Source organism: Loxodonta africana, chromosome 18 (genome assembly GCF_030014295.1).
Source record: "Loxodonta africana isolate mLoxAfr1 chromosome 18, mLoxAfr1.hap2, whole genome shotgun sequence".
NCBI classification, from domain to species: Eukaryota; Metazoa; Chordata; class Mammalia; order Proboscidea; family Elephantidae; genus Loxodonta; species Loxodonta africana.
In genome coordinates this window covers 31,918,200-31,945,878 of record NC_087359.1, presented here as the reverse complement: position 1 = coordinate 31,945,878, position 27,679 = coordinate 31,918,200, and the positions used below count along the sequence as shown (strand labels likewise).

General features: G+C 43.1%; 1 protein-coding gene across 3 annotated transcripts in view; it reads right to left on the bottom strand.

Moving 5' to 3' along the window:
* Positions 1-27,679, bottom strand: part of EFTUD2 (elongation factor Tu GTP binding domain containing 2) — a 41,988-nt gene that overhangs the window by 14,177 nt on the left and 132 nt on the right. The window contains exons 1-11 of one of the 3 annotated variants that reach the window (XM_010594522.3): positions 27,457-27,619; positions 24,240-24,348; positions 15,549-15,714; positions 14,617-14,695; positions 11,571-11,646; positions 11,020-11,085; positions 10,477-10,512; positions 8,488-8,578; positions 7,537-7,619; positions 3,840-4,006; positions 1,873-1,997 (exon numbers count right to left, since the gene is read on the bottom strand). In XM_010594522.3, the coding sequence (XP_010592824.1) occupies positions 1,873-1,997; positions 3,840-4,006; positions 7,537-7,619; positions 8,488-8,578; positions 10,477-10,512; positions 11,020-11,085; positions 11,571-11,646; positions 14,617-14,695; positions 15,549-15,714; positions 24,240-24,344 (994 nt within the window). In that variant the 5' untranslated portion in view covers positions 24,345-24,348; positions 27,457-27,619. Of the gene's footprint in view, positions 1-1,872; positions 1,998-3,839; positions 4,007-7,536; positions 7,620-8,487; positions 8,579-10,476; positions 10,513-11,019; positions 11,086-11,570; positions 11,647-14,616; positions 14,696-15,548; positions 15,715-24,239; positions 24,349-26,235; positions 27,336-27,456; positions 27,620-27,679 lie in introns of those variants that run through there. The other 2 variants (XM_023553752.2, XM_003414291.4) reach the window with 2 other exon arrangements.

Below are 27,679 nucleotides of genomic sequence, written 5' to 3'. Positions count from 1 at the left end.
CACCCCTGCATGCCCTGAGTTCACAATCCTGGAGCCTGCTCTGCCCTCCGGGCCTGGTGAGTCACCAAGGCTTCCAGCTTCCTGTGAGGGCAAGGGTGCTGGGATCCTGGCCAAGCACTGGGCCCCACTGAAGTGGAAGCTTCAGGCCCAGTTTGGCTCACCCTGGATGTCACTAAACTTGCACGCATTTCTTCCAAACACTCTCTCCAATGTCTCTTTCTTTCCTCCCTTCCCAACCCGCAGCAATTCTGAGCTGTAGGGCCTCAGGCCACGTAAGAACTGGGAACCTGGAACAGGTGCCCACTGGTTTAGTGCTACCTGTGCATCCACCTGGAGGCCAGCCCCGTGTAGCACGAGGGAGCAAAGGGCATGGGGCAGTGTGGCCCAGCTTCCTGGAGGCTGCCCGGAGACCCTCCTTGAGGAAGGGGACTCTCCACAGCCATTGCCACCATGCCTGCTGCCTCGTTAAGGCACAAAAACAGTCAGATATTTTACTACTGTTGTAAATGCAAAACATCAGAGAATGAGAGTAGGTAAGTAAGGTGTAGGTGTACATCTCTACAGTGGACCAACACCAGTTTCAACAAACAATTTTTATAAAATATTTTTAATAAAATAGAGGAATTTTTATGGTACAACGCTAAATGAAAAACAGGATAAAATTGCATATATAATATGACTAAATATGACTAGATCATGTAAAACGAACAGAAGGAGGGAACTATAACAAAATGTTAATAATGGTTATGATAACGAGATTATGGGTAAATTTTGCTTTCTTGCCTAAATTTTACTGTACTTCCCACTTTTCTACAATAAGCATGTATTAAATATGTACACATGAAAAAATAAGACCAAGTTTGCATCCCCCATGTTTTCACAAGCACAAACATATACGTACTGAGAGAGAGAAAGGGTAGTTGAGTGCCAAGAACAGAAACAGCGGTGCTCCACTGCCTATCTGCTGCGAGGCCTCTCAGAGCCTGTCTCCTCAGCTCTAAGCATGGGGGTAATAATGCCTCCCTGCAAGGAAGTTCAGTCCCCGACATGCAGAAGGCTCTCGGTGCGTGGCTCCGAAGGGGATTTGGAATAATTGGGAAGGCAGAGAGATGGAGAGTCAGGGGCTTTCTTGAGCTGGAAAGCTAGTCCTAGGGCTCTGGTGTTCAGGGTCCAGGAACTCAAAAAACTATTCAGCTGGCTGGGCCCCAGGAGGCTTGTATATGTGGCTACAAATCGAATATGAGTTCTCATGTAGGCCTCTAAAATTTGTTGCTGTTGTTAGCCACCATTCAGTCAATTTTTTGACTCATAGCAACCGCATGTGACAGAGCAGAACTGCCCTATAGGGTTTTCTAGGCTATAATCTTTATGGAAACAGAGCACTAGGTCTTCCTCCTGCGGAGTGGCTATGTGGGTTTGAACTGCCAAATTGTGGGTTATTAGCTGAGAGCTTACTGTTGTGCCATCAGGGCTCCTTTATAAAATTTATGTGTCTAAATATGGTTGGAAAGACAGTGAGAAGCCCTGGGAGTGAGAGAGATTCCACCTTTGTGAAAAGGGTCTGAAAATACTTTGCGGGCACGGATAATTCCTATTTCATAAAATGTCTCTCAAAGAGATTTTTATTCTTGGAACGAGCTCATATTTGTCCCATTTCTTCCTAGTCACTTCTATTTTTCTATTGCGTAGAAACCATTTAGCCAAAAGAAAGGGCCTAGAGGCCAAAAAGAGCCCCAAATGTGACAATAACAGTTAGTATATGCTCCCCTAGACAGGGGACTCTGGCACAAAGCCAACTTCTGTGCCATTCGGCAGGAAAGGCACACATGGCTCCAGGGAAGCTGGTGAGACAGACTGCCAGCCAGAACTTACCAAAGGTGTCAGCATAGATCTTGGCAAAGGAGCCCAACGTGAAGCAGATGCTGTACTGGGAGCTGGAGAAGCAGACGTTGCCCAGGAGCGGGGACAAGATCAGGTTCTCATCAGTGGAATACATGCTGAAACACAGACAGGCATGAGCCCAGTGCCAGGCCGTGCAGCAACACAGACACAGAGCCAAAGGTAAAGGGCAAGGGTGTGATATTACAGCCTCACCAGCCTTCAGAAGGGGCTTACATAATCGGCTCGGCCTTGCCGAGACCCCGGCCCAAGAAAGCGACATGATGGAGTTGTTCCCTAACCTAGAAACAAGCTGACTGCCCAGCACTGGGGACATTCTGCACAATCTTGGAAAAGTTAACTGCACCAACAGACAAGTGGAAACTTGGAGGACAGAGACAAAGACCTTGGAACACAGGAAATAATATGACAGGAATACGTTTTAGAGTCCTCTTGATTCCACAAATACAAACAACCGTAATAAACACCAGGTTTAAAGGGCAAAAAAAGAACAAAGAAAAGCAACTTTGCTCCCCACCCTCACTGCCCTACTCTCCTCTATAGTGTTTAGTTTTACAATTTACATTAAAACGTTGAATCTTAAAAGCCATACAGAAGCCACAAGCATCCCAAGTTCAGGAACATTTATAAGAAAATCAGTATTTGTCACACAGGGACTGAATCCATGATCCCAGCCTTATTGGCATATTGTTTTATGGACTCTCTTAGCTTAGAAATTAAAGTCGTTGTCAGGTGCCATCAAGCTGATTTTCGACTTATAGCAAATGACCCCATGTGACAGAGTAGAAGTGCCCCATGGCATTTTCTTGGTTGTAATCTTTACAGGAAGCAGATTGCCAGGTTTTCTACCCCACCTCCAAGTTATGCTTCTCAGAAGCAACTGCTTCCAACTCTTTCAAAGAAGCTTTTAAAGCATTTATCTTCGTAGTTCTAAATGGTAGGTTTACACCGCTATTTCTTGCTTAGGGATCTGATATGCTGACTCTTGACTTCCTATTTTGGCAGATCAAGACTTAGCCCCATCCCATCTGCTAACTTTCTTTTTTTTTTTTTTAATTAAGTTGATCATTTCACCTTTTAGACTCCTGATGTTATGCTAGACTCTAGTCATTCTCAGCCCTACCAGAGATAGGGAGAAGATTCCTCTGTTGAGGGTCAGTGCTCAAAACTTCAGGGAGGCTCCCGAAGGTAAACCTCTCTTTTGGCCATTTGGTCCCGTCCCCAATCCTCAACTGTGGAGGTGACTTCTCAGGAGGAGTCTCCTCTCAGGGCCATCAGAGGGCCTCAACAAGTTGCCCAGTACATGCCTCCGCCTGCAGATAAGACTGTCTTTAAGATCTACGTAACATATTCTTCAAAGCCACCCCTGATACTGTCTTCTAAGGTCTCCCAACTGTCCCTCATACTAACAATTTAAGGCCCCACCTTGCTGAAAAGCAGCTATAGCTATAGAAGCAAGAGAACATAGTTTCTTAATATCACTGAGTCTGGGTTACCAGTTAAGAGCTGCTAACGTTATTCACCCATCAGTTACAGTATGTAAGCACTGTGCTAAGTGAAGTATGTCAAATACCTATTTAATTTCTTATAACATCCCATCTGGCAAAATTATTCCCTTTTTATAGATGGGGAAACTGAGGCTTTACACACTTATTTCCCCCAAATTACACGTGGTGAAGATGACTCTAGAGTCCAAGGTACTGACCACAACACTAAAATGAAGATCTCTGTGAAGTGAGCACAACTGGTTGTGACACAGAGTTAATGAGGCCAAAGCTGTGGAGGCAATCCCTACAGAAGCCAGAATGTGCCTCTAGTCTTGCCTGACAAGCCATCAACACATGCCAACAGATCACTTGCCCTCAAAGGTGTTCAGGGTTATGACTTACAAAAACCAAGAGTCCCCAAGGACAGGAAACCCACTCCGAGGGATCCTATACCTTATTAGCCCATTGACCTCATCTACAATGTGGCGCAGCTTGTAGTAAGCATCAGTTGGAGGCAGCTTGAGCTCCAGGATGAGTCGGTCAATCTTGTTGATGCACACAGTGACCGCCAGCCTCTCCTGCACAGCGTGCTTGATCAGCCGCTCGGTGTTCAACATCACCTGAGAAACACAAGGGTCAGGAGGTGGCAACAGGTGCAGAAAAGGCCACAGCAGGACCAAAGAGGATACTATTTCAAAACCTGGGGTATTAGGGGGACAGAGGGCCTGGAAATATAGATTGTTGGGTGGAGCGACAGAGCACCTTCTGAAAGGCGGAGATAAGAACTTTAAGAGGCAACTTGCACGATTGAGAAATACGTAAATGACAACGCTGGGAGACAAGTTTCTCAGTGCTGGAGAAGGAATAAAGGAAGGCTAGGAAGAGCCTGTGGTGCTGGAATGGAATTAGGGGTATCAGGATAAACAAATGGTCAAATGTAAATACATATGTGCAAAATAGATACAGGTGTGTGTAGATGTGTGTGTATTACCTAATCCTGTTCAGTGAAAGGACCCAGAAGCAATGCACCCAACAGCAACACACATATGCAGATCTTTGTTTCTAAACACCAGTTCCCACCTAAAAGGAGTCAAAGCTCCTTGGAAAAACAGTCATTCCAGGTTTGGGGCAGGAAGCATACAAGATGAGTCTAGAATGTCTCTTTGTGCTGGAAAGAAGTGCTCAAAAAAAAAAAAAAAGTGTCAAAAGGATAAAAAAGCCAGCTTGAAGGAGCTCTTGCTAGCCAAATCTGAAACTAGAGCATAAAAACAAATAAGAATAACAACAACAACAACAAAAGGCACCAAACCTGCTGCTGTCAAGTCAATTCCAACTCATAGCGATGCTATAGGACAGAGTAGAACTGCCCCATAAAGTTTCCAAGGAGTGCCTGGTGGATTCAACCTGTTGACCTTTTTGGTTAGGAGTCATAACTCTTAACCACTGCGCCACCAGAGCTCCAAATAAGAATAGTAGTGGATTATAACCCACTGAATAAAATAAGAACCCATGAGTCACTACTGGTAATAAATAAGCCCATAGGGAACAAGGGAAAGCTCTTCCTTACAACAGGATTTCGACTTAGAAATACAATAGGAATAATAAGAATTAGAAAATCTCCATTTTGCAACTATCACAGAAATAAGCCAAGAATGATGAATGGATGCTAAAACGCACGTGTGAAGTTTGATAAGGAATACAATGTACACATAGGCTCCAAGTATCTCCCTACAAACTATCTTATTAGCACAAAGGCGAAAACAGTAACTTTACACTGGAGAAACCTAGCAGATGCACCTCAACCAAGTGATCAGGGTTAACATCACCAGTAATAGGATAAGGTGACATCATGTAGCTTCTGATGGGATGTACTAGTAAGAACACAGTACTTATGGAGTATTCCTGCCAAAAATAGCCTGAACCTAATCATGAGAAATATTCATAAGGTTTTCACTGGCTAATGCTTTCCAGAAGTAGACTGCTGGGTCCTTCTTCCTAGTCTGTCTTAGTCTGGAAGCTCAACTGAAACCTGTCCTTCATGGGTGACCCTGCTGGTATCTGAATACCGGTGGCATAGCTTCCAGTATCACAGCAACACGCAAGCCCCCACAGTACAACGTGGGGGTTGTATTCTTTCACCATGCCTATTCCATCTGTATCCTGAGCAAATAATTGGAGAAGCTGGACTAAATGAAGAAGAACGGGACATCAGGATTGGTGGAAAACTCGTTAACGACCTGCGTTATGCAGATGACACAACCTTGCTTGCTGAAAGTGAAGAGGACTTGAAGCATTTATTAATGAAGATCAAAGACCACAGCCTTCAGTATGGATTGCACCTCAACATAAAACAAAAATCCTCACAACTGGACCAATGAGCAACATCATGATAAACGGAGAAAAGACTGAAGTTGTCAAGGATTTCATTTTACTTGGATCCACAATCAACAGCCATGGAAGCAGCGGTCAAGAAATCAAAAGACCCATTGCATTGGGTAAATGTGCTGCAAAGGACATCTTTAAGGTGTTGAAGAGCAAAGATGTCACTTTGAAAGCTATGTGCTTTGACCCAAACCATGGTATTTTCAATCGCATCATATGCATGTGAAAGCTGGACAATGAATAAGGAAGATCGAAGAAGAATCGATGTCTTTGAGTTGTGGTGTTGGCGAAGAATATTGAATATACCATGGACTGCCAGAAGAACGAATAAATCTGTCTTAGAAGAAGTACAACCAGAATGCTCCTTAGAAGCAGGGATGGCGAGACTGCATCTTACATACTTTGGACATGTTGTCAGGAGGGATCAGTCTCTGGAGAAGGACATCATGCTTGGCAAAGTACAGGGTCAGAGGAAAAGAGAAAGACCCTCAACGAAGTGGATTGACACAGTGGCTGCAACAATGGGCTCAAGCATAACCATGATCGTAAGGATGGCTCAGGACTGGGCAGTGTTTCGTTCTGTTGTGTGTAGGCTCGCTGTGAGTCAGAGCTGACTCGACGGCACCTAACAACAACAACAATCTTGAGGAAGGAAATCCTGCTAGCGTAGTGGCTAAGTGCTACAACTGCTGACCAAAAAGTCAGCAGTTAGAATCTATGGGGCAGTTCTACTCTGTCCTGTAGGGTCACTATGAGTCAGAATTGACTCGACGGTAACATGTTTGGTTTTTTTGTTTGTTTTAATCATGAGGAAACATCAGACAAGCCCAACTTGAGACACATTCTACAAAATAAATGGACTGTACTCTTCAAAAACGTCAATGTCACAAAAAATCAAGAGAGGCTGAAGAAACATTTGGATTAAAGGACAGTAACAAGACATGGAAACGAAATGCTATCAGATCAGTAGCTTGGGGGAGGGGGCGGAGCATTATAAAGACCATTAATAAGACAATTAGTGAAAGTGAATAAGGTCCACACAATAAAATCTGTACAACAGTACTGTAGCAATGTTGAATTTCCTGATTTTGGTAATGGTACTACGGTTACTTAAGTGAGTGCCCTTTTTCTTAGGAAATACATTCTGAAATATTTTACTTTCAAATGCTTCAGGGGATAAAAATATACATAAACACATATACATATACGGAGGCAAAGAATTACAAAGCAAATGAGGCAAATAAGATGCATTCTTTTGTACTATTTTTATAACTTTTTATTAAGTTGGAAATTATACCAGAATGAAGCCAGTTTTGACAAAAGGCAACTCTGGCTCCATCTGGTGGCTATCTCACCAACGACAACACGAGTGAGTTTCATTAACTGAGACACCCAAGCTTCCAATTCAGAAGTATGAAAGACATTCTGGGCCTCCAGTGTCTCTCTAGCTTAGAAAAATTCATTAACATGCTAAATCCATCAACAGGAATATATTTTCCTACCTCCCTTTTATTTAAGTTTATCATCTCACCTTGTGTTTCCTAAATAACAATGGGTCCTATCATTTTGAGTTTCAATGGGCAGGGAGTGAGGGAGTCTATAATGAGGATTAACTTTATTTGCTGCTCTCATTTTTAGAGAGAATCTGACTTTTAATCCCATCAATCTTCATGTTCTCTGGCTCCCTGCTCACTCAGTGCTCTAGGCATTGTGTGGGGGGCAAACAGGACACAGGAAAGAGGTTCTGAGAGATCAGAGCCTGACTCACCCCCTCAGCAGCATCGATGAAAAGAACCACTCCATCCGAGATGCGCAAGCCAGCCGTAACCTCATCAGAAAAATTCACATGTCCTGAAAAGCAAATACCAAGTAAGTTGCCACTTGTGGAGAGGCAGGATGAGGCAACTAACTTGTAGGGTGATCTGAGGAGCACAGCAAAGCTTGCAGACTCTTAAATGTTCCTGTACACAGCTTCCTGCAGTGTAAAAATTTCACCCCTTGCGTAGCATGTTTGCATTAAGCTTTTATACAGCAGGTCTCCATATATACAAAGAGGAAAGTGTTTTACCTAGGAGGGCGTAACATTCACACTCACTCACACGCCAGCTTAGTCTAATCAGCAGTAATCGGTTCTGTGGGACACGCCAACAATTTTGGAGGCAAGAGAAAGGGCAAAGGAAGAACTGGAGCATGGGCTACTGCTCCAGGGAGACAGTTCCCGGTAAGACGCTAGCACGCGTAGGGTGAGGTGGGACGTAGAACTGACACGTACAAGGACACTGGGCACCGCATGGTGCAGTGAAGGCAAATCTGCCCAAACCCAAATTTTCCTGTTTAAAACTCTGCCCCAAGCTGGTCCTTTCCCTAAGAGAAGGAACAGCCATGGGGCGAGATGTACTGCTCCCACCGTAACCTGTGTGCTGACCGTGTGGTGGCAATGTCTACCCACAGGCTCCTTCAAAAGACTGAGAGTTCCTAAGGCCAAGGACCATGTTGATTCAGCTTTGTTGCCCCAGTGTCTAGTGTGGGGCCTGATACAGGCTGAAATGAGTACACAAATAAAATTCTCTAATTATTTGAATCAAGGTGAAGAGAATGCAAAACCAAAGATGTGCCGCTGCTCTGCTCTGCTCTGCTCTGCTCTGCTCTGCTCTGAAAGCGGGAGCACAGAACATGAGGAGACCAGGTTCTGACTGGAAAAGGACAAGGAAGGTCTTACCTGGAGTGTCCATGATATTGAAGAGGTAAGATTTTCCTTTGGTATCTGGCAGGACCACCGTCACAGGAGTGCTTTTGATGCCGACGCCTCTCTGCAAATCACACAGAGAGTGGTAAAGACTTCTCCGATGCCAAAGGGGTTCATTATGCTCTTGGGATTATCAGCTGATGGTAAATGACACCGAAGTCTTTCCTCGTAGTGGGTATGATTTTTATCTAGGCCTCTACAGCATGACTTTGAAGATAAAATGCCTTGGCATTAAACATTTTTTTTCTGGTAGGGGGCGGGGGGAGGTTGGTTCAAATGCTAAAAAAAACTGAAAACAAAAAACCCAAGTAAAGCAGTATCAAAATTAACAGGATCCAGGGTCCTGGAATCTTATCTTCCTGTTGACAGTTATTCATACAGTGGAACCAAAACAATAACTAAGCTCCAGCACAACTAGATGGTGTCCGGCTACGACCCCTGGCTGCTCTGACAGGGATCACAATAGAGGATCCCAGACAGAGCTGGAGAAAAATGTAGAACAAAAAAGAAAAGACCAGAATTACTTGTCTGACAAAGACGGGAAAAATCCCCCTAGAGTATGGGCCCCGGACACCCTTACGTCTCAGTAAAGAAGTCACTCCTGAGGGTTACCCTTCAGCCAAAGATTAGACAGGCCCATAAAACAAAACGAGACTAAACGGGCACAATAGCACAGGGGCAAGGACCAGAAGGCAGGAGGGGACAGCACAGCTGGTAATGGGGAACCCAAGGTCGAGAAGGGGAGTGGGTTGACATGTCAGGGGGTTGGCAACCAGTGTCCTGAAACAATATGTGTATTAATTGTTTGATGAGAAACTTGTTTGCTCTGTAAACTTTCATCTAAAGTACAACAAATAATAACAACTAAGCATCACGTAAGTAAAAAAACAAACCTGGGTCATTTTAGTTTTTCTTTTTATGTAAATATTACAGTATTCTCATTATAAAAACAAAAATAGAAAATATTAAAAAAATCTAGTCAAATCAATCTATAAATACATCTAAAAATAATAATAGTTAACATTTGTTGATTGCTTATCACATGCCAGCATCATTTAAAGTTCTTTTACGTTAACCTATTTATGTAAACCCTGGAAGCGTAGTGGTTAAGTGCTACAGCTGCTAACCAAGGGGTCGGCAGTTCGAATCCGCCAGGCACTCCCTGGAAACTCTACGAGGCAGTTCTACTCTGACCTATAGGGTCGCTATCAGTCAGAATTGACTCAACGCCACTGGGTTTGGTTTTTTTGGTATTTATGTACTTGAGCTTTTCACGTGGTCACTTAGGAAAAATAGACAGGAAAAAAAAAATCCACTGCCATTGAGTTGATTCTGACTCATAGCAACTCTATAGGGCAGAGTGGAACTGCCCCATAAGTTTCCAAGGAGCACCTGGTGGATTCGAACTGCCGACCTTTTGGTTAGCAGCTGAACTCTTAACCACTATAGCACCAGGGTTTCTGACAGAAAGAGAGGGGAAAAAAGAAGGGGCCAGAGAGAAGGGATAAAGAGCCAGACAGACAGAATGGGAAAGATATTGAGACATAACCCTCACTTCCTTATACAGAAAGAGAGGCACAAGAACACACAATGACATTCTCAGGGACAGGTACTCAAAGAGGTCATCATATACCCAGATTCATGTTTTTTTAGAATGATGCCATTTTAAAAATCATGATGACCTTCTGCATAACTTACAGCATAACTGTAGGTATTACCTCTTAGTATCTGCTTTATTAAATCCTTCCTACCCTACTGCTTAACCTACCCAGCTCTTTTCAAGTTACAGATCAGGGGTGACTCGGAGAAACAGGGAAGACAAGGAGCTGTGGGGTGGGAGTGGGAGGGAGGCATGGTAGGGATTGACGTTCTACCGTAAAGCTCCTCCGCATTCCCTACTAAGCTACTGGATCTCGTTGGGTCTGGTGCGGGCAACCATCTGATTTCCCAAGACACACTTACCTCTTGCTCAGTAAAGAGGATGTCAGTGTAGCACAGCTGAAAGAAATTAACTGTTGTTATCACCTGACTCCGGACTCCTCTCCCACCTACAAAGCATCAATCACTTTTCCTCACCACCTCCCAACCCACATGACAAGGCAATCAATCTGGCAGGGATTGAGCATTTATTGCACTGAGACTCACAGCCACACCGGGCCTCATGCAGAGGCATTTACATTTACAATGAAAACAACGAGGTCCCATTGTATATTTACAGAACAGGCTATTAGTACTATGACAGGAAAGAACAGACTATAAAATCAGGATATATCAGAACACAGGAAGAATTCCAAGAGTAGAACAGATCATCCCAAAACACCCCAGGTTGGTATTTGCACTGCTCCTGAGAAAGTTGCAACTATGTTCTTAACGGCTATTAACAGAGATTAAAGTGATAAAGCAGCACTCTGTGGGAGTCAGTATTTAAAAAGAAGGGGAAGGAGAAAGACACCCCTGTATTTCTGAATGGTTCATCCTAAGCCCTCAACCAGCAGTTCTACTTACATCTTGGTCATAGCGTTTTCTGATTTCTGGGTGAGTCTGTTCTATTAAACAATCTACAAAACAAGTCTGAAAGGGAAGAGAAGTTTAAGACTTGCCAACTACAAAGGAAAATCCACTGTGCCCTTTCCCCAGCTCCCACTGCTACCACACAATTTAGGAATAAGAAGAGGAAGGGGAAACCAAGGAGGACTACGGGAGGGCAAAGGATTAACACAGAAGCCACGGGGTTATTGTCAAATGAAAGATGAAATCCTTCTTGGACAGGCATCCCCCAGGAAATGAAAACTTATAAAAATCAGAGTAAGGCTCAATTTCCTCTTTTCTATTAGATGTAAACACAAGGCTCTGGCGTGCAAGTGGCTTAGGAACAGGGCCCATCCACTGCTCTGCAGAAGCTAGAATTGCACAAGGTGACTTCATGACAGGTAGGGAGCCGCAGGGTCAGGGGGCCCGGCTTTAGGACCTCAAACCGCAACCTCTGTGATGCCGAGGGCTGAAAAATGAGCAGGAATGAAGAGAAATTCTGTTCCAAGTAGCTGGAAGTGTCTCACCTTGCCATGGTGGAGATGGCCACAAAGGGTCACATTTCTGATGAGCTCCGAGTTGTCCATCAGATCTGCCAAGAAACTGAAAGGAGAAAGAAAAAGAAGAAAGGGACTTTGGCAAAAGTTTTCAAATCAAGAGTGGTACAAAAAACCCTAAAGGTGTTTTAGGTATTTTAGCCAAGGAATAACTTTCAGACCAACTGGAGAATGCTCAGAGGCAGACCGGAATTTCCCCATCTACACAGTCTTGGCTTAGAAAATGTGGCAACCTGTGAACGAAATGTCGTGGGGACTCCCACAGTAAAATCCGGGCTTCACATTGGTTCGAACCAGTTCAGTCATGACTGACAAAGTGAAGCCAGAACAGACCCAAAGTTTTAAATTTTGGGTGAACAGGAATGATAACTGGAACGAGAAAAATTACGGGTTGAAGCCTCGGAATGGGGAAAGTCGGAAGAGAAGCGGTAAGCCCTTTCAGGAATCTGGTGTGGGAGACTGGATTAGTTTAAGGACTGCGGAAGGCAACACACATTCAAAGTGGTGCAGAATGCCACTATCTTCGAACAGGACACCATAGTTCCCAACTCTGCTGAAAATCCAACAGGCAAGAAATTTGGTCGCTATGCAGTGTGTACACTGCCCTTGTTTTCTAAAAAGGACATTAAGTTTCTAGCAGGGCTTCAAGCCGTAATTTTTCCTGTTCTGCTTCTCATTCTGTTTCACCCAAATTTTTAAAATTCAGGTCTGTCCTGATTTCACTTTGTCAGCCTTGACTAAACCAGGCAGAACTGATTTGAAGTCCTGAATAAAATAATGACATTAAGAACCCTCGAGACCATGGCCCCTGGATGCTATGCTAACTCGGAACTCCAGCCACTTCCAAAGTCCACCTTTCAACCAAAGATTAGACAGGCCTATAAAACAAACAATAACACATGTGAGGAGCATGCTGCTTAGTTCTATCAAGTATACGAGACCAAATGGGCAAAACCTGCCCAAAAGCAAAGACAAGAAAGCAAGAAGGGACAAGAAAACTCACCCAGGGTGTAAAGGGAAACAGGGAGGGTGCTGACACATTACAGGGATTGCAATTAATGTCATAAAACAATTTGTGTATAACATTTTTGAATGAAAAACTAATTTGCACTGTAAACTTTCACCTAAAACACACACACAAAGAAATGAAAATTCTCAGCAGGGGCTCGAACCGGAATTAACTGGTTTGAAGCCCTTTGAAAAACATGTTTAAATAAAAATAAGTTATTTGTTAACGTTGGGGAAAAAAAAATACAGCGAGAAGAAAACAAAACAAAACAAAACAACAAATACCAGAACAAGCACATCTATGTGCGTCCTGTCGCTGTCACAGCCTTCAGGCTAGATGCTCTACATTCATTTCATTGACGCCAAGGGGGCTAAAATCACTTTGGAAGCTTCTCTTGGGAATCACTGCTGTCACCATCAGTTCACAAAGGTATTCAAGAACACTCCATCTCATCAATGAGGTTGAGCGCAGAGGGCCTCCATCTTGATCAAAATCAGCACTGTCTTTCGTGCTTATCGCCCACAGTGTTTCTGGCAAGTATCCTTCAGACGACTCGGGCTCTTCTAAAAATCAGGCCCACTCTCAAAGATGGGAGGTTTAGAAAACCACCACTGAGACTGTGAAGGAATCTGAAGACAACTCTAAAGACAACTGAAAAGTTGTTTCAAAACCGTCTGAATGGTGGAAGGTGAGCTGACCGTCCTAAGAAGGGAGCCCACTCTTAGACGTACAAGATTATCAACATGTTTTCCCAACGACACAAACAAAAGAGTTTCATAGTCTAATAAGAAGTCACAAGCACTTTGAAATGTGGGGGCCTTACGAGTACATTTCATCAATGAAGATGTTTTTAAAACAGTTTGCAGTAGGAAGAGCCTAACTGTTTCTCTCTCTGCTGGTACCCTCCCTTTTTTGGCACAGCGGTTAAGAGCTCAGCTACTAACCAAAAGGTCGGCAGTTGTAATCCCCCAGCCGCTCCTCGGAAACCCTATGGGGCAGTTCTACTCTGTCCCATAGGGTTGTTAAGAGTCGGAATCGACTTGACAGCAACAGGTTCGGTTTTTGGTTTTATGTATCAAAAATGCTTAGCAGACCAGACTTAATGGTCTGACTAAGACTGGAAGGACCCCGGTGGTCATGGCCCCCAGACCTTCTGTTGGCCCAGGACAGGAACCATTCCCAAAGCCAACTCTTCAGACAGGGATTGGACTGGACAATGGGTTGGAGAGAGATGCTGGTGAGGAGTGAGCTTCTTGGATCAGGTGGACACTTGAGACTATGCTGGCATCTCCTGCCTGGAGGGGAGATGAGAGGGTGGAAGGGGTTAGAAGCTGGCGAAAAGGACACGAAGAGAGGGTGGAGGGAGAGAGTGGGCTGTCTTATTAGGGGGAGAGTAATTGGGAGTGTGTAGCAAGGTGTATACGGGTTTTTGTGTGAGAGACTGACTTGATTTGTAAACTTTCACTTAAAGCACAGTAAAAATTATTAAACAAAAAAAAAATGCTTAGCAGTCTTCAAAACCCGTTGCCGATTCCAACTCATAGCGACCCTATAGGACAGAGCAGAACTGCCCCATACAGTTTCCAAGGCTGTCATCTTTACAGAAGCAGACTGCTACATCCTTCTCCCACATAGCAGCTGGTAGGTTCAAACCACTGACCTTTCAGTTAGTAGTCGAGTGCTTAACCTCTGTGCCCAGGGTTCTTTCTTAACAGTCTTATTGAGTCAAAGTAGGTAAACCAGACCAAACACCCACTTTTGTCTCAAAGGATGGCTTCCAATACCAAACGAAAGGTTTGGAAGAAAACAGCTGAGATTTGGACAAGAGCTAAGAGAAAAATTAAGATTCTGTCTAAATACGCCAGTGGCCATAAAAGCTGAAGGAAAATTCCGGCAAAATGTAGGGAGAGATTTTTGCTCCCACATTCCAATGGCCACTTTAACCACAAACTACCTCCTTCCTCCAGGAAAAGGCGACCCCACAGTACTCCTGCAGAGGTGACTTACTCCATTTCATACACCGTGACAGGTAACGTCTGCTCCATCAGAGTGAATTTCTTGGTTTTCACTGGCTTAATAATGGGTTCTAGGAAAAAAAAAGTGATTGATGTGCAGGTGAGCATAAAACATAAAAACACAGATCCCTGTTCCACTAGACTAATCCTTCGGAATACATGATATACGACGTCTATTTTATTCTCAAGGATCACTCATACATTGCTGTTTGGCACGAGACAGTGAAGGACCCTCAACTGTGGACTGAGGAGTTTGAACTGCATTTTACGGGAGGAAGAGAGAGAATGGCTACATGCTATGGTCAATGTCTGTTCAAAATCTCTCCTTGTATTTATAAAATGCAACTATTTTCCAGAAGATTAATGAAATTGATTGTTGTTAGCTGCCATCAAGTCAACCTCCAACTCATGATGACCCCATGTATTACAGAGCAGAACTGCTCCATAGGGTTTTCTTAGCTGTCATCTTTATGGAAGCAGTTTGCCAGGCTTTTCTTCTGCAGAGCCACTGGACAGGTTTGAACCAACAACCTTGAGGTTAGCAGCCAACCTCCAACTGCTTGCACCACCCAGGCTCCTGAAAATTATTAAGAGGTGGAAAACAAACATCACGAGGTTTGGCTTAAGGGGGTTGGCGTTAATTGGGTAGAAAAATATATCAGACCACAGGGAGAGCTTAGTAATCGCCTTCAAACACCTAAACAGATGTAAGATAAATAAAGAAATAACTCTTATTTACTTAGCGATAAGCTAAGATTTTCACTGAATATTAAAACAGGGCTAATGGAATCTTAATCCAGAAACAGTACCTGAAACTAGTAACTGACTAATTCATTCACTGAACTTTTAAGACTGCTCATGGCTATGAAACAAAGTTTTCCAGTTTCAACTTCCCCTTTCACAACCCAGCGCCTTCTGATTCACCTGTGAGAGGCTGGGTGTCTTCCTCTTGGACTATGGTCTCCACCTCAGGACCGTACACCTCCTCGGCTGTGGGGTAGTACTTCTTGTCCTCATGTAGCACCACCTCCATCCCAGGGTGGTCGTCATCATGCTCTCCTATGTCGTCCTCCTCCTCCTCATCATCCATCTGAAAGCAAGACAGAAGGAGGCTCTAAGGGGTATGCGCTTCTGCTCTGCGGCTAACAGCTGATACATGAGTGGAGCACTAACTCCTTCTGCCTGAAGAGCCAGCGGGACAGGCTGTACTCCTATGTGACCCTCCATGAAGAAAAACAGCATCTCCTAGTTGAAACTGGCTCCTCCTAAGTGTGTGCCAGTGATCTCATGAGGACTGAGAGCGGGAAAAACAAAGGGCACATCACAACACACCCTTTTAAGAAAAAAATGCCTTTGTCCAAGGGCAGAAGCCAGAAACAAGCCCTCGTCTTTAAACTTTTCACTTAGATTCACAGAATTGTTAAAAAAAAAACCAAACAAACAAACTTTGTAACCTGCTATTTGCTAAGTCATGGTAATTACAAAACAGGCAAGCCAAAAAAAAAACCAATAATACATATATTTATACCCTATACTTTTGATGACTATGTGGCCTACCACATGCCATAACTTATTTAATCTATTTTCTAACATACAGGCTGTTTCTAATTTCTACCACTACAAATTTCACTGCAGTAAACCTGTATTGTCCACACATCTTTGTGAACATCACTCATTTTTTGTTGAGGATAAATTCCCAGGAGCAAAACTGCTGGGCCAAAGGATGTGCATACTTCAAGGCTTGGACACGTATTGCCAAGTAGTCTGCAGAAATATGCTTTATCTATGCACTTACACAGGAAACAATACATTTTGGAGTTGGACAAGGGGTTGTGTGGTCCAACTGTCAGTCATTCATTCAACAAATATGAAAAAAATCACATTGATTAAGGGTTGAGTTGCACCACCGAGTACTGTAATTGCTGCCAATAAGTTGCACACCTATAAAAAGTTGAGTTGGGAAAAGTTGTGTGATAGATATATATACAACAATGGCAATAAATGAATGAATGAGTGAATGAATGGGTAGTGGCTAAAGTTGCTTATGTACAACCACACATCTCATGGGATTTGGTTCTTTTGGTTCATGGTTTCATGGGACATCCCAATCAACTGGGCTAATAACATATTTAGTGCTTCTGTTCTACCTCCTAGTTCGCTGGGTAGTGCCCAGGGTCTTAATGGCTTGCAAGTGGCCATTCAAGGCACAACAGTTGGTCTCTATTCACCTGGAGCAACAGAGGAAGGAAGAGTTAGAAACAGGAAGGAAACAATGTATGGCTAACTGCCTTCACAAACAATTGCCTCCTCTGCCATGAGACCATAAGACCCGGATGGTGCCTGGCTACCATTACTAAATATTTTGATCAAAGAACCTATAGAAGAAGCTTGATCAAAAAGGGGAAAATGCACAACAGAATTTCAAATTCTCATGGACTCCAGACTTCCTGTAGCCATGGGGGCTGGATGAACCCCTGAAACTATCGTCCTAAAATAATCTTTAAACCTTAAACCAAAAATATTCCCTGAAGTCTTCTTAAAACCAAACAATAGTTTAGCTTAACTAGTAAAGGATGTTGGCCTTGAACATTGTGCTCTTTTAAGATATATCTATGTGGGATCAAATCGATAGCAGCAACTTGCAAGATTAGGTAGGAAGCTTATGGGCAGTGAGTTGATGGTAATGGGGGAGGAATAACTCGGAAAAGGTGGGTGAGAATGGTTGCACAACTCAAAGAATATAACCGATGTACTGAATTGTACATGTAGAAATTGCTGAATTAGTGTATGTTCTGCTGTGTATGTTCTCCATAGGAACAACAAAAATAAGTTATTAAAAAAAAAACACAACGCAAATATTTAAAGAGCACCTACCATGTGCCAGGCACTCTTCTGGGCACTGTCCTACAACACCTCACATGTTAGGAATTCTCTAAGGGCAGGAAAAGCGTGCTATTCATCTTTGTGGCCGTAATGCACAGCACAGGGCCTGCCACAATGCAGATCCCATCAAATGAACAAATGTATTCTTTCTATAGTTATTTATTCCTGTCCCTATTGAATACTTTCAATAACATGGCCCTCGCTCACAAGGCAGTCCCTTTCCCTGTTGGAAAACTTGGCTAGAAATTTAGTCTTTGTAACTGATTTCAAATCCAGCTCCTTACAAACAACCCATTGGTCATAAGCAACACTGAACAAAGCTAGTCTCTCTTCTGCTTAAAAGTCCTTCAAATAATCAAAAGTGGCTACTCTGTCACTCTTTATATTCCAAAACATCCTTGATTAATTCAGTAACTCAACAGATACTTATTGAGCACTTACTATGTGTTAGGCGTTGTTTCAGGCATTAACAATACATCAATGAGGGAGAAAAAAAAAAAAGGTGATGACATTTGAGCAAAGACTTGAAGGAAGAGAGAGCATAAGTCCTCAAGTACATGGGAAAAGAACACTTCAGTTGGATGAAACAGCAACTGCAAAGGCCCTGAGTCAGGCACTGGCATCTTTGAGGTTTGGCAAGGAGGCCAGTATAGCTAGAGTGGTGTGCATGATGGGGAAAATAGTACAACTTAGGTCACACAGGAGGTGATCCTGTAGGATCTTCTGGATCATTCTAAGTAATGTGACTTCACTCTTCTACTCTAGGAGAATGGTTCTCAACTAGGGGTGATTTTGTCCCTTCTCCCTGGGAACATCAGACAGTGTCTGAAGACATTTTTGGTTGTCACAAATAGATATGCATGGGGGGAGTGTTTGCTACTGGCATCTAGCGGGTAGAGGCCAGAGATGCTGCTAAACACCCTACAGTGCACAGGACAACCCCTACACAAAGATTTTTTTCCAGCCACAAATGTCAGTAGTGCCAAGGTTGAGAAACGCTTGGGGTTTTGAGCAGAAGAGCGGTATGATCCAATTTTTGTTTTAAAAGAATCTCTGATTCCCAAGCTGAAGATATACTGCAGGGGGGCAAAGGTGGAAGGAGGGAGATTACGTAGTCAGGAGGCTACTGCAGTAATTCAGGAAAGAGATTATAGTGGTAGCTGTGAAGCTGAGAAGGAGAGGATGAATTCTGGATATATACGTATTTTTTTCTTAATCATGAGATATTTATTAAACATTGACTTATGCTATTTTTTTTAAATGAAGGTTTACAGAGCAAACTAGTTTCTTATTAAACAATTAATACACATATTGTTTTGTGACATTGGCTGCCAACACCATGACATGTCAACAATCTCCCCATCTCAACCTTGGGTTCTCCGTTACCAGCCTTCCTGTCTCCTCTTGCCTTGTCGTCCTTGCCCCTGGGCTGGTAAATTCTGGATACATTTTGACGGTAGAGTCAAAAAACGTTTTCTAACAAATTGACAGTGAGTGAGAAAAAACAAAAAAAGAGAGAGAGACACACAAGGTTTTTGACCCAAGCATTAGAGAATGGCACCATCTTTACTGAGATGAAGACTGTAAGTGCTGGTTAGGAAGGAAGATCCGTAGCCAGGTTTTAGACATGCTAAGTTTGAGATGCCTACTAGACATCAAGTAGGAAACTGGACATACCAATCTGAGGTTCAAAGGAAAGGTCTGAGTTGAAGATAGAAATTTGAGAGTTCTCAGCGAATAGAAGTTATTTAATAGACTGGATGTGATCCCCATGGGATTGAATACAGGAAGAGAAGAGCTATGAGGAATGGGGTCCTGAGGCCTGTAGATGTTTAGAGGTCAGTGAGATGAGGAATCAGCAGTGAAGACTGAGAAGGAACAGCCTCTGAGAAGAAGGAAGACCAGAAGAGGAATGTTCTGGAAACAAGGGAAGAGAGTATTTTAAGGAGGAGAGAGGAGGGAGGAGTAAGCAGCTGTGTCAGATGCTGCAGACAGGTCGAGTAAAATGAGCACTGGGAACTGACCATTAGGTTTACCGGAGCAGAGGTCACTGGGGACCCTGACAAGAGCAGTCCGTACAGAGTGGGAGGAAAAAGGCTGGCGGAAGTGGGTTTAAGAGAAAAACGGGAGGAGAGGATTTGGAGACAGCAAGTACCAATACTCTCTTGAGATGTGCTGTACTGGGGAGCAGGGAAATGGAGTGGTAACTGAAGGAGAACGTGGGAGTCAAGAGAGGGTCTGAAGATGAAGTAACGGCATGTCTATATGCTGAGGGGATGATCTAGTAGAGAAAGGGGGGAATTGCTGGAGTGAACATCTTGAGTAGGTGAGAAGGGATGGGATCTAGTAGGTAGAAACTGGACGAGTCATCTACAAGAACATGAGGGAAGGCAGCGTACATGGACACAGAGCAGAGAGATGTGTAGATGCAGTGGTGGGAGCTTGTTTTCTTTCACACAAATTCCAATGTGTCAGCTCTTTCATAAAAAGAACACAAAATTCTCCAGTTGTGAGCAGACTGGCTACCTCCCACCATCTTCACACTCTACATCTATTAATGTGGCCCAAGATTACATTAGCTGTTTTGGCAGCCATACACATGCTATTGATGGTGGCCCCAAAACAAGTATCAAGCCAGTCTTCTCCTACCCTGTACTACTGAATGTATTTTGAATCTAACTGCAGGATTTTATGTAATAATTCCCAGGTGTCTATAGTTATTTCTGAGTATTCTAACAGTAGCTCAAACTCAACAGGTCTAAAATGAAACCAGATGAGAACTTTTTTATCTCTTCCTTTTATCTGTTCATAACATCAGTGTTCTTCCAGTCACCCCAGCTTCCCTCATTCTCGTTCTATCCCCCCCCGCAACTCTGCAACTTGTGGGGACCACTGTGATGAACTCCTGGCTGGTATCCAGGCCTTCGCTACAGGAAGCACTCCAGGCTTTGCTTTGGTTGTGTCACCCCTTATTCCCTGTCTTACTTATCTGCTGCTATAACACAAATAACACAAGTAGATGGCTTCGAAAAACAGAAGTTCATTCTCTCACAGTTTAGGATGCCAGAAGTCTAAATTCAGGGAGCCAGCCCCAGGGGAAGGCCTTCTCTGTCAGCTCTGGGGGCAGGTCCTTGTTATCAATCTTCCCCCTGGTCTAGGAGTTTCTCAGCGCAGAAATCCCAGGTCCAAAGTATGGTGAGACTTTGTCTCACGTACTCTGGACATGTTATCAAGAGGGAACAGTCCGTAGAGAAGGACATCATGCTTGGAAAGGTAGGTCAGCGAAAAGAGGAATATCCTCTATGAGATGGACTAACACAGTGGCTGCAACAATCAACTCAAACATAGCAATCCTTGTGAGGATGGTGCAAGACGAGGCAATATTTCATTTTATTGTACAAAGGGTCGTTAATGAGTTGGAACCGACTCAACAGCACCTAACGACAAGTTTGACTACTGCCAAATTGCACTTCAGAATGGCTGCACCAGTCTACATTCCTTCTGATATCATGGACAGATTCCTAGTCCATACAGGATGCAGAGTTGTTTTTTGTGGCCTTTTCTGAGGTATAGAACGCTCAAGAGATGCACAGGATTTTGACAGTGGAGACAGCAAAGAAGGAAAGACATGCCAGGGAGGAGTGCAGTGAGTAGGGACCCAGAATTTGTATGTTAATGGAGAACAAGTGTTTCTCCAGATTGCTGAAAGCACAATCCCAGGAGGAGAGCTACAGGTAGGAGGCCAAGGCGACAGGGCCAGACCAGAGAAGGCCTTGGATGATGGACTACCGGGGTAACAGGAGTTTTATGAGTTGAATAGTGTCCCCTAAAAATGTGTGTCAACTTGGCTAGGCCATGATTCCCAGTTTTGTGTGGCTGTCTTCCATTTTGTGATCTGATGTGATTATCTTATGTGTTTTAAATCCTAAACTTTATGATGTTAATAAGGCAGGATAAGTGGCAGTTACATTAACGAGGCAGGACTCAATCTATAGGATTAGATTGTATCTTAAGTCCATCTCTTCCAAGATATAAATGAGAAAATCGAGCAGAGGAGAGGTACCTCATACCACCAAGAAAGCAAATATGCACACACCACCTACCCCTTTTTTTGTTTTTTGTATTCTTTTGGTAATAGGTTTTTTGAGATACAATTCATATAACATTCGGTTCACCCATTTAACATGCGAAGTTCAATGGTTTTTAATATATCCACAGAACTGTGCAACCATCGCCATAATCAATTTTAGAACATTTTCATCCCTCCAAAAAGAAACTCCATACCCTTTAGGTGTCACTGTTCAAGCATCCCACATCCCCTTCTCCAAGCCTAGGCCGCCACTGATTATTCTACTTTCCATCCCTATAGATGCCTACACACTCTTCAGGTCCACTGCAAATATCACTTTTTCAGATACCTTTCTTGGTCATCCCAGCCAAGAATGATCCTTTCTTACATACTATTATCTAGCGGAAACCCTGGTGGCGTAGTGGTTAAGTGCTACGGCTGCTAACCAAAAGGTCGGCAGTTCGAATCCGCCAGGCGCTCCTTGGAAACTCTATGGGGCAGTTCTACTCTGTCCTATAGGGTCTCTATGAGTCGAAATCGACCCGATGGCAGTGGGTTTGGTTTTGGTTTTTATTATCATAGCACTTAGTATTACTTAAATGACACTTGTTTCTTCCCTGCTCCGTAACGTCTCCATCTCGCCCTCTAAGCAGTAGTTTCCTTGAGGGCAGGAATTGTGCCTTGGCTCTCTCTGCATTGGGATTCCTTGCACATAGCAACTGCTCTATAAATACTTACTTAATGAATGAATTATTGGGCTTTATTTAAGTCTGTTGGATTTAGATTTCATTATCCAGTACATGCAGAATCAACTCGGCATGGGTTTGGTGCTCTTTTTAAAATGTTGTGTGCAAATGTTATAAACATCATCTCAATCTTCACTCAACTCACTGACAAAAGACTGAAAAGGACAAGACCAAGCACAGATGCCACGGGCATGTCATGAGAGCTCTGGAGGTGACCCATTAATCAATACTCTTTGGGCCCCTTGTTCAATCAGCTGTGACTGCCCTAATTGTACTATGACCTAGCCCATGTTCCTTCCACAAGGACATCATGAATATAGTGGTTACCCTAGGAAGGTAAGTGAAATGGAATGAGGACCAAAGACTCTTCTATCTATACTGTTCAATAAGAATGTATTCATGAACTACTCACACAATGAAAAATATCTTTTTAAAATAACGTTAGAAAAAAAAAGCTGGTTGAAAAAAGATATCCATAAAAGACTCTTCAAAAGCCTTGCCCAAATCAAGACACATCAGGTTCACAGCAAACCCCTGACCTATAGCTACATCTATATCCCATCAAGAGAAAATTTTTATAATACTCATAGTAGTCAACAACAAAAAAATTATAAATTATTTAAAAATAAATAAATAAATGTAAACAAACAAAAACTCACACTAAGTCCCCCTAATATTCAACAGTCATCAGTTTTATGATTCCTTCCCCAATTTCACCATGGCTCTACAGCACGGTTATTGCCTATAGTCTCTAAACGGCAGTGCCTTATTTCTGTTTCTGAAAAATGGAACAATAGTTTCCTGATTCAGTTTCTGATACTGTTGCCCTCCCCACAGTTTCTTAAAGCTTACTACAGTGGCTCTCGGTTCACCTCTGCAAGATCTCCCCTCGTCCTACCCCCGACCCTAGGATATAATCATCTGGGCCTGGAGACTTGAATGCACCTACGGATGGCACCAACGGTTAAGCATCTGGCTGCTAACCGAAAGGTTGACAGTTCGAACCCACCTAGTAGCTCCATGGGAGAAAGACCTGGAGATCTGCCCCCATTAAGACTACAGCCAAGGAAACCCTATGGGGCAGTTCTACTCTGTCACATGGGGTCGCTATGGGTCGGAATCAACTCGATGACACCTGACAACAAAGCTGCAAGATGCTTTTTACCTCATGTATGTGGCTTCAATTTCCTTTTTCCAGTGTTTCTTTTATTTTTTTTTCAATTTGAAGGACATTTCCCTTGATGGAGAAGACAGATGGCAGCCAAGACTTCTGTTCTGCTTTTCTGCTGTCCCTTGTTAATATCACACCTCCATTGCTAAGCGTGGACCCATCCATTTCTTGTTCATCTTGTTACAAATATTGCTAAAACATAAAAGCCACCTCTGGTGCCTTTTGCAAGCCTCAGGCCATTCTGGCCACCTCTGGTGTCTTTTGCAAGCCTGGACCATTCTGGACTTCGTTCTCCATAGAGTGCCTGATGGAGAGTCACAGGAATCTTTTACCTGACCTTGGATATGTGCCTTCCCTTTCTATCCTTTTTATGCATCTTTTAAACCTGAGCTTATGAGAGACGGCCCAGTGCAGTTGCAATTTGAAAAGCTGGCGAGCTTTTCTACGTTGGAATTACTCATAATTGTCGAAAGGCACTTCAGGTAAATAGAAGAAGAGCCACCACCAGATGAACTAGAGCTCAGGTTACAAGACGACCTCACTGATGAAACTATCTAGTATTTCGTTTGGAAGCTTCAGTAGCTAAACTTCCTTAGGGGCAGTATGAGACCCCATTAAGTCTTACTATAGAAAGGATAATAACAGAAATGTACACAGGGTATTACGGGAGCACAGAGGATTCAGTCATTTTATTGCCATTTTGTTTTTTTAAGAGAGAGATTAAAGAAGTAATATATTTGTGTTACCTCATCAAGATCTTTGGCTTCTCTGCCCAATTCATCATCATCTTCATCAGAATCAAGCTCTGGTCCAATGTAATTCCCAAACTCATCATACAAGTCAGTATCCATGATGCTAAAATTCAAGAAGAGAAGAGTTAGATTCTGGCAAGGTAGTCAAGGTGCTCCATGACATGGCCCTACCTTTATGATTGACCGTATTCCTTCGCAAACCTCCTCTCCAGTTACACTGACCTACTAACCGCTAGCCTAAAAGCCCTGTACTTCCGCTGTTCTCTGCCCTGCTCGTTATTTACACACCCTCATCTGTTTACATACCCTTCTTTTTAATGTTAAAGAAATCTTTCGTTTTTAAAATGATTAAAACAAAAAGTTTCAAGAATACAAATAACGTTCTTTTTCCTAAATTATTTGAGAGTAAGCTGCCAACACGAGGCCTCCCCATCCCCTAATACTTTAGTGCAAGAGTCAGAAAACCATGACACACAGGCCAAACCTGGCCCACTGCCTGTCTTTGTAAAAGACAATGCTTTTTACGTTTTTAAATAGTTGGAAAAAAATTTTTTTTAGTATTTCACAACACAGGAAAATTAATTACATAAAATTCAACAATATCAGTGTCTAAAAATAAAGCTGTAGCTAGTAATAGGGAACCCAGGGTTGAGAAAATATTAAATGACACAGGAAGCATCAAAAGAAGATGGAAGGAATACATAGAGTCATTATACCGAAAAGAATTACTCAATGTTCAACCATTTCAAGAAGTAGCATATGATCAGGAACTGATGGTACTGAAGGAAGAAGTCCTCATCAAGATTTTTGGACTCTCTGCCCAATTCATTATAATCAAAATCAACCTCTGATTCTGATGAATATCAATTGAGATGTTTCAACAAACAGATGCAGCACTGGAGGTGCTCACTCATTTATGCCAAGAAATATGGAAGACAGCTTCCTGGCCAACTGACTGGAAAAGATTCATATTTATTCCTATTCCCAAGAAAGGTGATCCAACCAAATGCAGAAATTATAGAACAATATCATTAATATCACGCACAAGCAAAATTTGCTGAAGATCATTCAAAAATGGCTGCAGCAGTATATCGACAGGGAACTGCCAGATATTCAGGCGGGTTTCAGAAGAGGACAGGGATATCATTGTTGATGTCAGATGGATCCTGGCTGAAAGCAGAGAATACCAGAATGATGTTTACCTGTGTTTTATTGACTATGCAAAGGGATTCGATTGTGTGGACCATAACCAATTACGGATAACGTTGCCAAGAACGGGAATTCCAGAACACTTAATTGTGTTCATGAGGAACCTTTACATAGATCAAGAGGGAGTTGTTTGGACAGAACAAGGGGATAACGATTGGTTTAAAGTCGGGAAAGGTGTGCATCAGGGTTGTATCCTTTCACCATATCTATTCAATCTGTATGCTGAGCAAATAATTGGAGAAGCTGGACTATACCAAGAAAAACAGGGCATGAGGATTGGAGGAACACTCATTAACAACCTATGTTAGGCAGATGACACAACCTTGCTTGCTGAAGGTGAAAAGGACTTGAATTACTTACTAATGCAGATCAAAGACCACAGTCTTCAGTATGGATTGCACCTCAACATAAAGAAAACAAAAATCCTCACAACTGGATCAATGAGCAACATCACGATAAATGGAGAAAAGATTGAAGTTGTCAAGGATTTCATTTTACTTGGATCCACAATCAACAGCCATGGAAGCAGCAGTCAAGAAATCAAACGACCCATTGTGTTGGGTAAATCTGCTGCAAGAGACCTTATAAAGTGTTGAAAAGTAAAGATGTCACCTTGAAGACTAAGGTGAGTCTGACCCAAGCCATGGTATTTTCAATTGCATCATATGCATGTGAAAGCTGGACAATGAATAAGAAGACCGAAAAAGAACTGATGCCTTTGAATTGTGGTGGTGGCGAAGAATATTGAATATACCATAGACTGCCAAAAGAATGAACAAACCTGTCTTGGAAGAAGTACAACCAGAATGCTCCTTAGAAGCAAGGATGGAGACTGTGTCTTCTTACATACTTTGGAGATGTTGTCAGGAGGGATCAGTCCCTGGAGAAGGACATCATCCTTGGCAAAGTACAGGGTCAGCGGAAAAGAGAAAGACCCTCAACAAGGTGGACTGACACAGTGGCTGCAACAATGAGCTCATGCATAACAACGATTATAAGGATGGCTCAGGACTGGGCAGTGTTTTGTTCTGTTGTGCATAGGGTCGCTATGAGTCGGAACCGACTCGACGGCACCTAACAACAAAAACAACAACAGAGTTGAGAAAGGAGAGTGTTGACATGTCATGGGGTTGTTAACCAATGTCATACAACAATGTGTGTACTAACTGTATGATGAGCCATTAGTTTGTTCTGTTAACCTTCATCTAAAATACAATAAAACAAACAATACATAAATAAAAATAAAGCTGTATTGGAACACAACCAGACTTATTTGTTTATATTATCTGTAGTACCTTTAGAAGAGTTCCTGGGTGGCACAAATGTTTAACTGTCCCCTACTGGCCTAACGGCTGGCAATTCAAACCCACTCGGAGGCACCATGATAGACAGGCCTGGTGATCTCCTCCTGAGAGGTCACAGCCTTGAAAATCCTACGGAGCAGTTGCCGTCCAGTTGATTCCGACTCATAGCGACCCTATAGGACACAGTAGAACTGCCCCATAGAGTTTCCAAGGAATGCCTGGTGCATTCGAACTGCCAACCTTTTGGTCAGCAGCCCTAGCACTTAACCACTACGCCACCAGGGTCTCTACTTTGCATACATGGGGTCACTATAAGTCGAAATCGACTCGATGATGATTGACAACAGCAACGTTCTATATAGACCTTTACACCTTCATCAACATTTATGTCTTTGAATGGTAGTTAACTGTACTGTCAGGTACCCTCACTGTTCTCTTCATCACCCCAACTACAATTTTAGCAAGGACTGTTTTGTTCGCTTAGAACAAAACAATACATCCTTACTGAATCAATGAATGACTCCACCAAGGCACAGAGAAGCTAGCTGACTGGCCAACAGTTGCACAAAACCAGTTAGTGACTTTTGGTGCCAGTCCTGACTGTAGCTTCTCGCTATCACGCAGAGTCCCAAAAGAAGGAATGGGCGAAGGCGACCCAGATAGAAGAGAGAGGGAACCAGACAGAACGTAAGCCTTACCTACGAGATTTTACGGACGGACGATACGGAGGGAACCCCAGAATTGGGGTGGGGGGGAGTAGAGAGAGAAGGGTTCTTTGAATCGGTCCCTTTTCCGCTCCAGGCCTCAATTTCTCCAAGCGAAAGGGGGACAGACAGCATATAACGTCTTTTCCATATATGACGTTTATAATTTCCCATCCCACCCGGAGCAACGTCCCCACGCCATTGACCTGCGCCAGCT